The following is a 16838-nucleotide window of genomic DNA, read 5'->3' on the forward strand; positions in this document are numbered from 1 at the left end:
CCCAGCAGAGGGTACAGATGTGCTGAGGTGTCCCCGCCTGCCCCGAATGCAGGGCCTTAGCCTGTCTTTGCAGAGGACTATACATCTGATGGCCCCTTGGTGAGCTCTTAAAATAGCTCACCAAGGTTAACTTCAGTCCTTTCATTGTCTTTTAAAATGCCTTTTAAAAAGGCATAGAAAAGGAAAGAAAAGAAAGATTATTAATTGCAGTGGAAAAAACCTGGTGAACACCAGCTTAACCAAGTAATCAGGTTAGCATTGTCAGTGATGTCATGTGTCTATCATGTCCCCTCTGATATTTTTTACAAAAACCTATAACCCCCATTTAGTCATGAGAAAAACCCAGATCAGGGTACATTGTACAGAATACTTAGCCAGTATTCTTCAAGGCTGTCAAGGAAAGATTGAGAAACTGCCACAGACCAGAAGAAACCGGGAGACATGACAACTGAATGCAATGCTGTCCCTGAATTTGATTCCAGAACAGAAAGAGGACATTGGTGGAAACACTGGTGAAATCCAAGTGAAGTCTGGAATTTAATTAATGGTAAGAAACCAACACTGGTTTCTTAGTTTTGACAAACATTCCTCGGTAATGTAAGATCTTAACAGGGAAACTGGAGAAAGGATTATGGGAATTCTGTACTATCTTTGCAAGTTTTCTGTAAATCTAAAATTATCCCAAAACAAAATGTGTTTTTAAAAAGAAAAGATTGTTATGAAGTGGCATTGTAAAGGCAAATTTTCTGTCACACCCCAGGCAGAGTAGTTAAAGGTGATAGAAATTGCCAGATTTCAAGGAATGGATCATAGAAGCTTCCAAATGAGAAGATGGGGTGACAGTTCTTGGAATGAAGATGCCTTCATTATGAAGAACCTTCATTCCTCTCCAAGCTTCTATCAAAAGCTTCCAGCTACTCGTAAGTGAAGTTGATACCTTCCAGTGACATGTTATTCAATTAAGGAAAAGATGAAACTATAAACTTATCATAAAGAAAAGGCACGTGAAACTCTAATATTTCTTTATAGGATTCAGACTTATGTTGCTTATCCTGAAGGCGCAAAAGAGATCAAGATCATGAAAAGTTTATAAAAAGCAACTCATCACTATGATATTTAACATAACTTCCAAAGGTCAAAAGTGACGCAGAAAACCTTTAGACTCTGAAGGCAAAGAATGATTAGATACAGGGTGTAACTGAGATACTGAAGAGGACAGTCTTAAGTACCTGAATAGGTAAATGTAGGCTCTTATAATTTACAAACAAAACTATATACTTGTAATCAGGTGTTTCTTCCCATCCCCCGCACAAAACTGCTATTAAATTAATGGGGAGCTTACAGTTGATGATGTCTTAGAATCCTAGAGTAAGGCAGGGGCGAAATACGTTTTTCCAAACCAAACTGCCCGTGGAACCCTGGGGTTCCATGGAGCACACTTGGGTAAAAGAGCTCGACCCGATTTACTGCCTATCCATTTGCTAGAGGGTTAATTCTCAGCCTGAAGGCTATCAAGATTGTAGCTGTTAAACTTGGGAAGGAATGTGCTACACACTTATTTATTGAGAGTTTCTGGACTCAGAGGTGCTCTCTATATAAATGAGCCCTGAAGAGTGAGACCCAACCTCTGGACTGATTATTGAGCCAGGCATCAGGTAAGATGAGACATAAAGATCCTTTTCAGATTCTTTAAATGTGATATGGATGCCCCAGACCTGCCCATTCACTGGAAAATAAGGCTGGAAAGTATGGAGGTGCACATAGTTGGCAAAGGCCTTCCCTCCCTCTCCAAGAAAGGCAGTGAGCTCTAGGAAACTCACATTGGTCAATGAAAGAAGAGACAGACTCGGCTCCCCTAACATTGGCTTGGGTGATGTCTGGTAAGGTTTCCAATTCAGAACCCCTAATTGTGAACCAAAATTCTCCTCCTTCAGAGACACACACACACATTTATAAACCTTGGCTTTCTCCAGGGTCAGCACCATTTTATCGAGGGCCAATGTGAAGGTAGTTTGCCCGCAAAGCCCTGCTTGGCAGTGTTTGCTGTTCTCTGGTCATCGATGGGTTAAAGTGTCATTTCAACAGTTCCCCCCACAAGGGCTTTATTAATACAATCCCCTGCCCCAGACTTGACCTTCAGTCACTGGAAAACATTGAAAACAACTTCAACCAAATGAAAAATGCTCTGTCGGACTCGATCCAAATGTTGGCAACCTTTGTGTGAGTGATGCAGTAAAGCGGGCTGCATGACAGGTATGTTTGTAGCTGATGGAAACTTCAAGGTGTTAATGGCTCTTCTGGGATGAGGCTAGAAGAGCAGAGTTGGCCCCTACTGTAGCAGAATAACAAATGAGAGAGAGGCACAGGCTTTGCCCCAAAATAGTCATGGATAGAGGGTCTGAGAGGACCCAGAGCACTTATCAGAGAGATGTCTTAGCTGAATGCTACCTCCTTCCCACTGGCGAAGATGAGGAAACCACTTCGTTTCTTGCTCTGTTTATGTCATGGCTAGAGTTCCATCGCTGTATGAAGAGCAGCTACATTTTACCCAATTCATCATTTGAGGTCCTGTGTGTTGCTCTGTTGTGAAAGACAATCATTTTTTAGCCTCAATAAGGTAGAGAACTGTCACTGTAGGAAAACAGTAACTGAGGGTGGGCCCTGGCTAAAATACTGAGAAGTGTGTCCTTCACACAAACATATGGACTCAGACTTCTGAAGTTCAAGTACTGTTTACTTGGGATTAGCTCAAGTTTGGTTAAGAGGCGTGTGGAATTTGGATGGGGTTGTTGATACTGCTGTTTGTGGTGAGAGGAACCGGGCCAGGGCTTGTGATGTAAAGGGAGAAATGGGGTAGGGGCATGTGCTGTGAGGCCACCCACCAAGGATCTACATCTTACTCTGCGTGCCAATTCTGAACTCAATACAGGGATTGTGAGGGTGGAGGGTGACATTTGAAGAGGAAGAAGAATGAAGTGTCTGTCTCTGCTAGTTTAAAGACAGGTAATGTCTATCTCAAATGAGAGATTAGTGGATCTGCATACAGCTTATGCCACTCTGGTGAACTGTGAATCTTGCCAGTGGCTGGATGTTGCCAGGAAAATCACTCATCTGTAAGCTTTCTGCTTTCTATGGTAGTCTGGGCAATATTTGCTGATTACTCTCTGTCATATATTTTTTTGGTCCAGAAAGTTCCTCAAGGAGCATTCTCTATAGATTACAGAAGATAAAAGACAAATTGTTGCCCAGGCCAGTTACCTCCTCACTTACTCGCATAGCTGTTGGGGTCATCTTTCACTAGCTCGAAGCATATCTTCATACCAGGTTGTGCATTGTCTTTTCTTTTTTAAAACAGTTTTATAACTGTAATTCTCATACCATACAGTTCACCCATTTAAAAAGTACAACTCAATGGCTTTTAGTATATTTACAGAATTATGCAACCATCTTTTTTATGCAGTCAATTTTAGCACATTTTCATCACCCGAGAAGAAACCCCATACCCATTAGTAGTCACACCCCAATTCCCCCGGCCCTCTATTCCTAGGCAACTAGTAATCTGCTTTCTGTCTCTCTAGATTTGCCTGTTCTGGACATTTTATTTAAATGGAATAATACAACATGTGGCCTTTTGTAACTGACTTCTTTCACTTAGCATGTTTTCAAAGTTCACCCATGTTGTAACATATGTTAGTACTTCATTTCTTTGTATTGACAAAACATATTTCACTTTATGGATATACCACATTTTATTTATCCATTCATCAGTGTTGGACATTTGGGCTCTTTCTACCTTTTGGCTCTTGAGAATAATGCTGCTTTGAATGTTTGTGCACACTTTTTTGTGTGGATATAAGTTTTAATTTTTATCAGGTATATATACCTAGGAGTGGAATTGCTAGATCATATGATGACTCTATATTTAACATTTTGGGGAACTACCAAGGTGTTTTCCAAAGTGGGTGCATAATTTTACATTCCCACCAGTAATATATACGGGTTCCAGTTTCTCCACATCCTTGCCATCACTTGTGATTACCTGTCTTCTGATTCTAGTCATCCTAGAGGGTGTGCAGCGGTACCTCACTGTGGTTTTGATTTGCCATATTGGCCATTTGTATTTCTTCTTTGGAGAAATATCTATTCATATCCTTTGCCCATATTTTAATTGGGTTATTTGTCTTGACATTATTGAGTTATAATAGTTCTTCATATATTCTAGAGACAAGTCCCTTACCACAGGTATTATTTGCAAATATTTTCTCCCATTCAGTTGATTATCTTTTCACTTTTTTTTTTGAAACACACAAGTTTTTAATTTTAATGGTATCCAATTTATTTATGGTTTCTTTTATTGCTTCTGATTTTGGTGCCATATCTAAGAAACCATTGCCTAATACAAGGCCGTGAAGATCTACACCTGTGTTTTCTTCTACAAGTTCTAGAGTTTTAGGTCTTACATTAAGGTCTTCGATCCATTTTGAGTTAATTTTCGTATAGGGAATGAGATAGGGGTCCAACCCTATCTCATGTGGATATCCAGTTATACATCTTTTAAAAGAGAAAGACAGAAGCCTTTCTGGACAGTCACTCTGCATTGTGTTAGGGACCACCTGCTCTGCACAGCTGCATCCCACAGTTGAGGAACAGGTGTCCAGAGAACATGCAGGCTCTTGACTTCAGAGACCACAGACGCCTGCTCACATAAAGCAGGAGTATGCTAGATCCCAAAGAACTGGAGCAAGCGTCTTTCCCCCTGGTCCAGGCCCCAGCCCTCCTGCTCGCTAACCGGGCAGCTTGGGCAAATCAGTTAACCCCTATCTGAGGCTCAGTTGTCTGATAATGTAAGGAGAACTAACTGGAATACACACTCCAGGAGAGCAGGAGCTTCTGCTTTGTTTCCTTTCGTGTCTCCAGGGCCTAGAAATGTGCCCAGCACACAGTAGGCTACTAGTAAACATGTGTCAATTGATTAGATAAATAATACCTCCATTGCGTAGTCCCCCAGGATTATTATAAAGATAAGCATTTAAAAAACAATGGATTCAGGTATTTTGTAAACTAGAAAATACTACAGAAGTGGATGATTTTCTTTCTTTGTAGTGGAAAGAGAGATGTGAGTAGCTGTAAGAATACAGCAAACCTGCCAATGAAGTGAATATGTATTTTCTAGAAGGTGTAATTTCATTTTCAAGGTACTAAAGAACCAGCGATCCTTTAATAAAGTTCATTTATTACAGACTTTTGAGGTCATAAAATGTTAATGCCCCTCTCTGCATTTTCACACTTTACCCTGGAGAGAATTGCATTCTCCTGGCCTTCCTTAAGAGCAAGCAGTATTGGAGTGGGAGGGGCCAGAGGGAGAAGGGCGGAGGGAGACTCCCTTGTCTTTCAGCTATTTAATATCTGGGTAAGGACTGGGAATTGGCACTACTCTTTATTCATTTCTTTCTGTTCAATATTCCTTTTCATCTTTTTTTCCTGTACAAACAATAAAGTAGTACTTTCATATCCCCTTAAAATGACTGAACGTAGGTTTTTCCTTGTGTCTTTCCTTGTGTCTGCCCGCTTAAGGCCTTAAGGCACAACTCTGATATAGAGAAATCCTAAAGAATCCTAGTTAGATGGGGCCCAGCACCCAGAGCAGTGGGAGAGGACCAACTAGGAGGCACAAGACTGGGCTCTGGACCCGAGTCTTCATTAATTGGCTCTGTAACCAGACAAGTCACTTTACATCTCCAGGTCTCAGTTTCTTATCTGGAAAATGAGAGCATTAAGCCAGATGCTCCCTAAGGGCCTATCTGGCTCTTAAATTACGTAGTTCTATGGTGCATCTGGTCAAAAAGCATTTATCAAGTGCCAGCCACATCCCCAGGATGCTGTTAGGTGGTGTGGTGGGAAGGTGAGCATACATCCTTCCTTGGAGGACCATCTAGCAGTGTATAATGCTACCTGTGAGAGCAAAGCAAAGGAAAAGCAAGGTACAGGAAATGTCAGTGGGAGTGTTTGATCAGGAAGTAGTGAGTCTTGATCTGGGCCCTGAGGAAAGTGTGGGATTTGGATTGGATGAGAAGTCATATGCACAGGTCACCCAGATGGAGAATGGCCTGGTGAGGTGGGAGGCAAATGAGCAGGACAGAGCTCTGGGCCAGGAGTTATGAGTTCAGGGCCCCGCCCCACCACTGCAGCTATAGGGCAATGCATCCTCAGGTGTCATCTTATGTGTCTGGTCCTCAGTGTCCCTGTCTGTCATGTCCCTCACTGGGAGGACGTAAGATTAATGACAGGCAGCAGGCTGTAAGTCAGAGGGGCCTGGGAGAACATCAGAGGTCCAGACTGCTGCACTTTGAAGCTGCTTAACCTTGAAGATGTTATTTAATCTCCATGGGCCTCAGTTTTCTTCTCTGCAGATCACAATAATGACCTTCAAGGGTTGCTGTGAGGACAGTGTGAGAGGATCAATCAGCACAGTGTGATCACCACAGATGGCAGTGGTGGTTATCGTATTATTAAAGCTCTTCTGAGAGTTAAGCTGAATTAAAAGAAGGGGTTCTAAGGAAGCATCTTGGTGAAATAGGGCATTTTAAAAAGCTGGTGGAACATGCAATGGAATATTCTTCAGCCTTAACAAAGAAGGGAATCCTGTCATGTGCTACAACATGAATGAACCCAGAGGACATTATGCCAAGTGAAATAAGACAGTCACAAAAAGACAAATACTGTATGATTCCACTTAGAGAAGTATCTAAAATAGCCAGACTCATAGAAACAGAAAGTAGGTGTTGCCAGGGGCTAGAGGGAGGGGAAATGGGGAGTTGTTCAATGGGTACAGAGTTTCAGTTTTAGAGGATGAAAAAGTTCTGGAGATCTAATCCACAAGAGTGTGAATATACTTAACACTACTGAACTGTACACTTAAAGAAAAAAAAAATCTGAGGAGCAAATACAGGATGCATATTCTTTCATTTTTATTTAACAAATATCTAAGTAAATGTATAAAGCATTGTGCTAGGTGCTAGAAGTAGGAGCAGAGATACAAAGATAACTAAGACAGAGGAGGTCCCCACCTTCAGGGGAGAGTAGTTTAGGATAAAATAATGGGGAGTTTTGTAGACAAACCTCAGTTCTAGTCCCATATGTTGCCATTGCTGGTGCAATGACCTCGAGCAAGTTACTTAATTCTTCTAAACTTTAGATTTCTGTAGATGTCAAATAGAAGTAATTCATATCTATCTCACAGATTGTCATAGGAATGAGATGAAAATGTATTTAGAATAATGGGCACCTGCTCAATATGCTCAATAAGTCTTCTTACCATCTTATCATTCTTGCTCTTATTATCAATTCCTCTCTTAAGAAGGCTCGCAGTCTCATGGAAGACGTAGGTGAAAGATATGTCCACAATAAAACCACAGAGGCATTAAGAAAAGGGGATAGAGAGACCAGAAGTTCAGGGAGGGCCAAGTATGGCCTCATCCCACCTTATTAGCCCTTTCTAGTCTGGAGATAAGGAGGCAGGGAGGAGAAGGGGCCGCTGTTATGGACTGAATGTTTGTGTCCCCCAGATTTCATATGTTGAAGCCCTAAGCCCCAACGCGATGGCATTTGGAGGTAATTAGGTTTATATGAGGTCATGAGGGTGGGTTCCTCATGATGAGATTATAAGGAGAGACCAAAAAGCTAGTTCTCTTTCTCTGTCATGTGAGGACACAGCAAGAAGACAGCTGTCTTCCAGCCAGGAAGAGGATTCTCACCAGGAACCAAATCAGCTGGCATTTGATCTTGTACTTCCCAGCCACCAGAACTGTGAGAAATAACTGTCTGTTGTTTAAGCTACCCAGTTTATAGTATTTTGTTATAGGAGCCCAAGCAGACTAATGCAGCCACTAGTAAATCTCTTACCGGTGGTAGAATCTCTTTCTAGATCTGGGACCCGGAGAGGCAGGAATAACTGAAGAAGGATTTAAACCACAGGCAGAAGGTGTGAAGCCTTCTAGAGGAGGTTGTTGGGAGCTGCTGTGGCTTTCCAAGTCTAGGAGAAAGTAAGGAAATGGAAAAAGCTTCCCAAGGGTGATGACTAACAAATGCTGGCACAGATTACTGGGAGAGATGGTAGAATTTCTTCCTTTAATGTCTGTCTTAAGGAAAAGCTGTATTCTCATGTGTCTGGGTGGCTTTTATGGGGTCCTCTCTTGGGGTGACATATCCAGATTCCTGCTGATCACTTGGTGGGTCTTCATTTTCAAAGATTACTCAGTTACTGCTCAGCTTCCTTAGAGAAGGATGCCTGTCTTTGGTTTACCCTTTCATCCATTCATCTACCCATTCATTTACACAACAGAACTTGAGTGGGTGGCCCGTATGGAGGAGAGACTGCTAGGAAGCATCTCTTCTTTCATGTCATTTGCCTAAATGATGACTGATAATTTTGATGAACTGCCAGCTGTGTGAATTGCAAGGTGGCTGAGGAAATGCCTCATTGCCAAGCCTGTGCAAGGCCGTACTCTCTGTCTTCACCTACTTCAGGAGCATTGCTAACTGGCCTGAGCCCTGGTGCTTGCAGAACCTACAACTCCTTGTTGTCGTGAGTGGGAGAGGATGCTGATGCATAACAAAAAATGTGACCCTGGGCCTTCAGGTGTCTCAGTGCAAAGAGCTGATGTCTTGCTGTCATTTTGGCCATGCCGTGGCGCCATGCTTTCTGGCAGCACACTGTTCCGCCTCGTGCAATCAGCTGTGAGAAGCTGAATCTGGGAACCTTGCCTACCTCATGGTACCTGGTGCCCTGCCAGAGTTTTTGGTACAGTGCAGTTTTATCCTGGAGCAAGATTGATACTGAATCGGGGAAGTTCTTCCAATTTTCTTTCCTCATTTGGTATTCTTGCTACTTTGCCTGTCCTCTCTTCAGAATAAGAGCAGAAGTCCCTGTCTTACAGGCTTCTCTGAAAGGTCACCCAGCAACTGAAGTGAATGACTTGGAGAAAAAACAGATGAGAGAGAGAGTCAACAAAGTGGAAGTGGGAACAGTGAGAGCTTCTTGAATGAACATCTATGAAAATTGTGCATATGGCTGAATTTGATAAATCCTACTGAGGCTGTTGACATGAGTGGGAGCTTTGCCTGGACAAAGCAGTTGGCCCAGGAAATTGCAATAATGTGCGGCACCAAGTTTAGATGTTTGAGTTGTAAAGGATATGTGCTCTTATTTCCCCTTACTTCATTCCCTTTCTAAGGGGTGCTTCTCTAGGCACAGATGCCTACAGCCTCAGAAAAAGGAGTATACGTGTGCCCGTGTGTGTGTGTGTGTGTGTGTGTGTGAGAGAGAGCACTTGCGAGCCAGCAAGGGAGAGCATGAGTCCATAAAAGCTTAGGGAAGGGGCAGAGAGGGAGGGAGAGAGAAAAACATGGGTTTTAAAATTGTCCTAAAGAAGATGGAAAAGAAAGAAGATATGAATCAGGTCCTCTAAATGCCATTCCTTTAACCAGCTGTGCTCCCTTTTGTGCTTGCTTATGCAGCCCTATTCTTCTAAAGCCAGTGACCTCTATCACTGTGTATTTCACACCAAAGGACTGAGCTCCCCCTCATCAGCGCTCTTGTGCCTGTGGGATGGCAGGCAGAGAATGTAATAATTAGGGAGGCAGAGAAGAAAACCCCTTTGCTCTCACAGTGTCTGAGTATCGTGCCTCCCCCACCCTGGACTGACGGGAACCGGAGCAGGGAATATGTCTTCATCATTGTCCAGTTCTGTTTGTGAAGCACTCACTTTGACTCAGCCCTGTTCTGATAGGGATTTGAAGGCAGTCTTTCACTGGAGGGTTTTTTAAAAACGAGCTTTGTGCCACCTATGTAAAAATGTCTTTTGATTGAAGACTTAGAGGAGGTATAGAGAGCCGAGTGCAGAGTAGGCCAGGTGGAGGGGCCACGCTGGAGGGGCAGTGGGCGGTCGTGGAAGGGAGGTCAGCAGGATCGCCGTAGAGAATGACTGGTGAGTCCTTGTCGTCAGCTGGGGAAGTGAGCATCCTGCAGAGGATGCCACAGCGGTACGATGTCAGCAGTGGATCGGCTGAGCCCCTGGGACCGAGGCAGCAGCTGGCAGCATTGGCTTTTTCTACAGAAGTGAAGAGGTTCTCTCACAGTAGAGGTCTCCTTGGATTGGGTTATGTCTGGCCTTGCAGTGGCTCAGCTAAATATTGCATTGCTTCAGCCTGCTCACTCTGAAATGTATCCAAGACTCCTATTTAGCTGAGCTCGATCACTGCCAACAGTAGCACCAGCCCCGCTCCCCTTGGTCTGTCTGGACAGAGTAACAGTGCTGTGCCCCCGGGGAGCACTCTCTGTGGGGAGTTTGCCACTGCTCTTCTCACTGAAACAGACTTGGTTGTCTCTTCTGAGGAGATGCTCAATTGTAATCCGTTTGGAGAAAATTCTTGATTTCTTGGGATAGATGTTTAGGAGAAGCTGACTTTGGGAGAAAGCTCCTGGATCTATTGTTCCATTCCCTTATGAGCTTCATTGGATACACTGACTCCTCTCACACCCACAAGGCTGTGACCAGAATATCTTTGAGGTGCCCTGGCCCATCTTCTTCCATGCAGGTGTGCTGCTCTTTTAAAAGAATCGTGGGCCACCCCCTACCCCTCATGCAGATAAGGTAAACATTGCAGGGCAGCCACCGTGGCCACTTGGAGGGCAGCTCTGATGAATGGAAGGATCATCAGATTTGGAATCACCAAATCCACATCCAAGACTTCAATTCTGCCATTTGCCAGCAGGCTCTGCAGCATTTTTAGGGCACATAGTTTCTGAGTTTGTGAAAATAGGCATTCTAATTCCCACCTCACCGTGCTTGATGCAATGAGACAGTGCCTGTGGAAAAACTTTGTAGTCTGTAAAGTGCTAAAGAAATTACCTTTTGTCACCATCCTTCTATTCTATTCTTTCTATCTATCTATCTATCTATCTATCTATCTATCTATCTGTCTATCTATCTATCTATCTATCTATTCTAATGTTGTAGAGCAGGACGGCAACCACACAGAAGAGGTGCTGCAGAGACAGAGTGGCTTCTGCCACCACCAATCAGGTTGCTGTTGACAGTGAGATCTGAGTACTTCCTTGGGTGTGGTGCTCAAATTTTACTACACATCAAGATCAACTGGGGAGTAAACATATAGATTCCCTAGTTCCCACCCCTCCAAAATCTCGTCAGTGAGTCTGGGGTCCCTGTGTAATTAGCTCCCCAACTATTCTAATGCAGATTATCCATAAGCTACACTTTGAGAAAAATTAGAGTCCACTGCTGGGACTGGGTGACTGTGGAGATCAGGTGTCTGGGGTGGAAGGAGAACACGGTAGTGGAAGGTCCACGTGCACCCTTGGGTGGGAGGCAGGGGATATTTCATTCTGAGTTAACCAACAGCTCTTCTGGCTCTGCCACATGGTGTCCCATTTGTTAACAGTAGCTTCCTATGCGTTTGCGGGTTGGGATGTTTGGCTTCTTGTAGCTGTGGGTAAGAAGCAGTGCTGGGCTCCAGATTTCTGTTGCCAAGTTTTAAATCTGTTTATAACTTTAGAGGGAAGGCTGGAGCACATCCCGAGCCAGAGCTTCAACACCTGGCAAATCAGTGGGAATTCTTAGCCACACACACAGATTGTTCATCCCCCTGTGTCTTGGAGGGAGGCCTTGGGGTATGGTAGTGGTCACCGATGTGAGAGCGTCTTCTGTTTCTTACACTGAAGATCCACCATTTGGTAGCAGTAGTTGCCTGGCTTGCCTTAAAGTTGTTTTTCTTAGAGGTTGTACTGGAGATTTAGAGTAGGGATCAAGACCCTTGACTTGCTCTGGCCTTCTCCAACGTGATGACTTCTGTGAGCTTAGTTTACCCTTCATTCATCGCAGGCACTAACTGAAGGCCCTTTTGCGAGGAAGATGTCTTGGGACCCTGCAGTGAAGAGAGTGTGTGTGTGATGAAATCCATGGTAGAAGGTCATTCCCCAGGATCTGGAAGCAGAGGAAAACATACCTGCTGAGAATTCCAAAGTTCTGTCAGGTCAAAGGTCTGGAAGTCTTCCTCAGTGAAGCTCCTTGCAGAGCCAGCACAAGCTAAGTGATTCAAATCCTCTAGAAAGAGCAGCTCCTCAGCAATGCCAGTCACACGGCACAGGAGATCAAACATGTCATTTCAGTAAAATCTTGCGGCAGCATCCATTTCACAGGTCCCCGGGGCTGCTCGTTTAAAACAAGTATGTGGTGTAACAGTAGAGTTCTCTTTTTGTCCCCAATTAAATGAGAAGGTCAAGAAAGAAAGAATCTTCTTTTAAAAAGCTGAGCTGTCTGTCCGTACAGTTGCTGCTGCCTCACAAATTTTTCCACATTAATTTTCTGATATTTCTATGAAGACAATGGCTTGGATAATTGGACGTGGCTATAAATGACATTATTAACATTTTTCCGTTCAAAGCAGGAGAATACCAGAAATGCGAGTGCTTTCCCTCAGAACTGCAGTTCAGACAATGTTTAATAGTTCATGTAATAGTCGTGTTTTACTCCTTTGCTAGACAGTCAGTGTGCTAACGTTGACTTATGTTCCCTTTGTAGCTCCCACAGTATGGAAGGACAGCAATTGGCCTTCTGTTTATTTTCCCTTTTTTTTTCCTGATTATAAAAGTTACGGTGTCATTCAGCATTATTCACAATAGCCAAGACTTGGAAGCAACCTAAGTGCCCATCAAGGGACGAATGGATAAGGAAGATGTGGTATATATACACAGTGGAGTACTACTCAGCCATAAGAAACGATGAAATCCAGCCATTTGTGACAACATGGATGGACATTGAGGGGATTATGCAAAGTGAAATAAGTCAGAGGGAGAAGGTCAAATACCATATGATTTCCTTCATTAAGTAGTAGATAATAACAACAATAAACAAACACATAGAGACAGAGATTGGATTGGTGGTTACCAGAGGGGAAGGGGGCAGGGAGGACTGCGAAAAGGATAATTCCGCACATGTGTGTGGTGATGGGTTGTAATTAGTATTTGGGTGGTGAACATGATGTAATCTATGCAGAAATAGAAGTATAATGATGTACACATTTATACAATGTTATAAAGCAATGTTACTGCAATAAACAAAAAATTTAAAAAAAAGTTGTGGTGTCATTATTTTTAAAAAATGTACAAAGTGAAGCAATGAGGAAACCCACAAACAATCCCATCACCTAAAAGCAACTACAATGAATATTTTAGCTTATTTCATACCAATGATTCATCTACGCGTAGATAAGGCTCCATGAAGTGATCCAAATGAGAGAGTAGTTTAGGTGCTTAATAGTCTGATGACAGCTGAACTCTAAATTTTGCCTTTCTCATGAGGACAGCTCCTCCCGGTCCCAATTGTTTGTGGTTTCCAGAGCCTTTCCCCAGCTTCCTGGTCTTATTTGGAGGCCTTCTGGGGAGTTTCTAGAAATCACAATAAACTCTTTGACATGTGAGACCATTACCCACCTAGTCTTTAGCCTTGCTGTGAAGGTTGAGTAAATTAGTTGGACTGGGGCTTGCCCTTCTAAATCTTTGTTGGTTATCTCTTCCCAGATAATTACTATCATGTACTTCTCCCAAATGTCCTTAGGCTAGGGAATAGCTTCCTTTCTCGCCATCTATAAGGTGTGATTCTTCTGTCTGAGCAGCCTCTCTCATTCAAGGGTTGGATTCATTTAACTCTTATCTGGAGGCCAGCTGCTGAGCATGCACCTGGGGAGGGAGGTTTGTTTCTCAGGTTGTGTGTTGACCTTCGTAAATTTTATCTAAGAGAACCTTTTCAAATGAAAGAGGCATTCTTTCATTTCATTCTTTCTGCTCCTCTGCAGCCTCTTCTTCCTCCTTAGCCCAGCTGCACCTCATTCCTTGCTCAAATCAAACTCTCTGGCTTGCCCACTGGATGAGATTCCATCACTCACTCACGGTAGTTTGTACCAAAAAAGAAAGAGGTGCTAATTATTATATCCTGATCAATGATGTAGTACTTCTCACTCACCCCGCCCCTTGGGGTGAGCATCTCTTTCTTTTTTATTCCTACCACTGGGTGAGTTTCTCATTTATGTCAAATGACTGGGAATGTCCTCTGTCAGGTAACTCCCACAAGACGATGATTCCCTAGACCTGCTCCAAGCATGTTTTCCCAGAAAATGCACCTCCCTCGCTTAGGGTTGAATGGGCTATAGGTCTTATATTGGTGATAAAGGAGGAAACTGAGAGCACAGTGCTGGTTCAGCACACCCTCCCATAGAGCATAGTAAAAATGTATGCATGACCGTGTTCACTCATTGCCTCATCCATTCATCAAACAGCAGCTGAGTATCTATTGGAGTGGGGAGGGTATTATAGACCATAGGAGCAGCTCCGGATGAGGAGGGCTGGCACATTCGGGGAGTTGAGGTAGCACAGGCCCTTCTGAGCACAAGCCTGCCTCCTCATTGCAGAAGGCGAAGCTATCATAGACTGAGAGATCTATGGAATTTTAGAATTAAAAGGAACTGTAAAAGTCCTATAATCCATTCTTATTTTCTGGAGGAGAAGAAAGATCCACTGAGGTAAATGGTGCCCACACATGTGACTGACTGTGTGGCCTGCAGCTGAATCCTGTCCATGGGCTGATTTATGTCCCAGAGGTCAAGCCAATCTCAAGCCACTGAAAATAGTCATCACCTACTTCCAGAATAACATTCCATATCCCTGTAAATGGAAAATCAATTTTGCATGATAGAAGAAAAGACATTTTCTAAGATAGTATGATGTAGCAGAAAGAACAGGGGCTTTGGAGCCAGGCCAACCCATGTTCAAATCCACATCCTTCCATTTACTAGCTGGGTGATCTCAGGCAGTGTACTTAACCTCTCAGGACCTCAGTTTTCATCGTTTGTAAAATGAACATAATAAACCGACCTTCAAGAGTTCCATCAGAAATAATGGAATAATATCCGTAGAGCACCTGTACATGTCACCTGATTTTTAACATTCAAGAAATGATGGTTATTGGTTACTTGTGATTAGAGATGTGTTCACTGTTCACTAACTTGTGTTTAGGAAGGTAGCTTTCTGCAAATGTTGTTTGTTATGTATCTGGTAAAGAGAGGCTGGAAATAGAACTGTGGTTGAAAAGGCAAAATGACAGGCACTGCCAGATTGTATCATTAACTGTTCCACAAACCTCTGATGAGATGGTTTTCCAAATTCTGAAGATCCTAAGCCCCAGTCCTTTAAAGAAATAATGTTAAAAGTATAGTGTTAAGAAATCCAAGACTTTCAACATTTGAAATCTGTCTGGGAGTACAGATACTAAAAGCATAACAGATATTTAATGGAATCTGGCTTTTTGATGATAATTACAGCATTCTGAAGTAGGCTTAAACGCATCTGTATACATGAACTGCTGCTTCAAAATTACTTGCTTCAAGGGGGCATTCAGTCTCTTGCTCAACTTTCAAGTTAGATAACTACTGTTTAAACGGATGGCAGGTGTTTGATCTATAAATAAGAGTTGTACTTTGTGCTTTAGTGCTCGGTTTACCTGCTGCCCAGTGTTTGCATCACACCAGGAAACTGGAAAGGCCGTAGGGGTACACCTCAGTGATATGCCCGAACGTGACAGCCTTCACACTTCGACATTCTGAGAGGGACTAGTTCTCTTTTCAGAGACAGGAGGCCCCATTGAATTGGAAGATGCACCAGTGAGCCTGAAGGGAGGTGAGAAAATAATGTCAGAAGGATAATGAGCACTAGGGACTTGGGCCAGAATATCTGATAACCTCAATAGCTACTAAAAAATCTTCCCTAGTTGTGTTTTTTCAGTCTACCTCAATGCATTTCCTCAGTCTCCCAGGCCACATAGCTTTAGCAGCCTAATCCCTTTGCAGCATCCTGCTGCCATCATATTTCAGTTTTCTGTTGAGGAATTCTTTGAAAAGTGGTTCTTCCTCCACAGTTCCCAGTTCAGTTCAGTCATTCAAATTACAGCATTTTGACGATGGACCCAGCACTTAGATAGGCTAGACATGGTAGCTATCATTACTTTCCCTTTTCCAACCTCCTCAGACCTCAAACTGCTGCTCAGGTCCATCAAGATGCACCACCTCGATGCTCCTGACAACATGGGCCATTACTAGCTCAGTTCAGAGGGTTGATCAGTTCTTGAATCAGCCCACCCAGCCTGGAAGGAGTGGCTGAAGGGGAGACAGGGCTTTTGGTGATACTGGGAAGATGGTGCTATAGACTGACTTCCTGACCACTCACAGATTACAGTCTTGTCAGTTCCAATCCTGTTTGTACAAGGAGCTTTATGTTTCTGGAAATGGAGTACGGAGTATTTGGGGAGACTCTGAATTGGATGCCCCACCTCACAGCACCACAGTTATGGGCAGTCATTCCCCAGGGGAGGGGTCATCAGGACATGTTGCTGTGCAGTGAGCACCTCTCACACTTGAGGAGCTCCGGAAAGGGTTCTAGACGTTCTGTTCTGTCTTCTGTGAACACAAGTCCTCAACAGCCTCTCCCAGCCTATTGGATGAGAAGCCTCTGCTTGGTACCCAGCAAGGGAGGTGGAATTGGCTCAAAAGAGCTTCTCTAACTCAGGAGCTGTGCTATCCTGGCATAAACCTACAGAATGTGAATCAAGGATTGCAAAGCCTCGTTCTGCCCGCCAGCGGGGTGAACTGTTAAACCTGGTGAAATCGGCTTCTGCTGGTGAAATGGACAGTGCCCAAAGAGGGTTGCTGACCTAGGTTTGCGCCCCCTGAGACCAAAATGTTGGCTCCAGTGGTGAGTTGGGCACCCTCAT

General features: G+C 43.5%; 1 protein-coding gene across 5 annotated transcripts in view; it reads left to right on the top strand.

The window, feature by feature from the left end:
- The window catches only part of SMYD3 (SET and MYND domain containing 3), a 736966-nt gene that overhangs the window by 621223 nt on the left and 98905 nt on the right, over nucleotides 1-16838 (top strand). Inside the window, exon 12 of one of the 5 annotated variants that reach the window (XM_087424456.1) lies at nucleotides 11901-13065. The exons of the other annotated variants lie outside the window; for them this stretch is intronic. Within the exon in view, the coding sequence (XP_087280582.1) occupies nucleotides 11901-11907 (7 nt within the window). The 3' untranslated portion in view covers nucleotides 11908-13065. Of the gene's footprint in view, nucleotides 1-11900; nucleotides 13066-16838 lie in introns of those variants that run through there. 5 annotated transcript variants of the gene reach the window in all.

Source organism: Ceratotherium simum, chromosome 36, assembly GCF_057802395.1.
Source record: "Ceratotherium simum simum isolate JZ-2026a chromosome 36, ASM5780239v1, whole genome shotgun sequence".
Taxonomy (NCBI): Eukaryota; Metazoa; Chordata; class Mammalia; order Perissodactyla; family Rhinocerotidae; genus Ceratotherium; species Ceratotherium simum.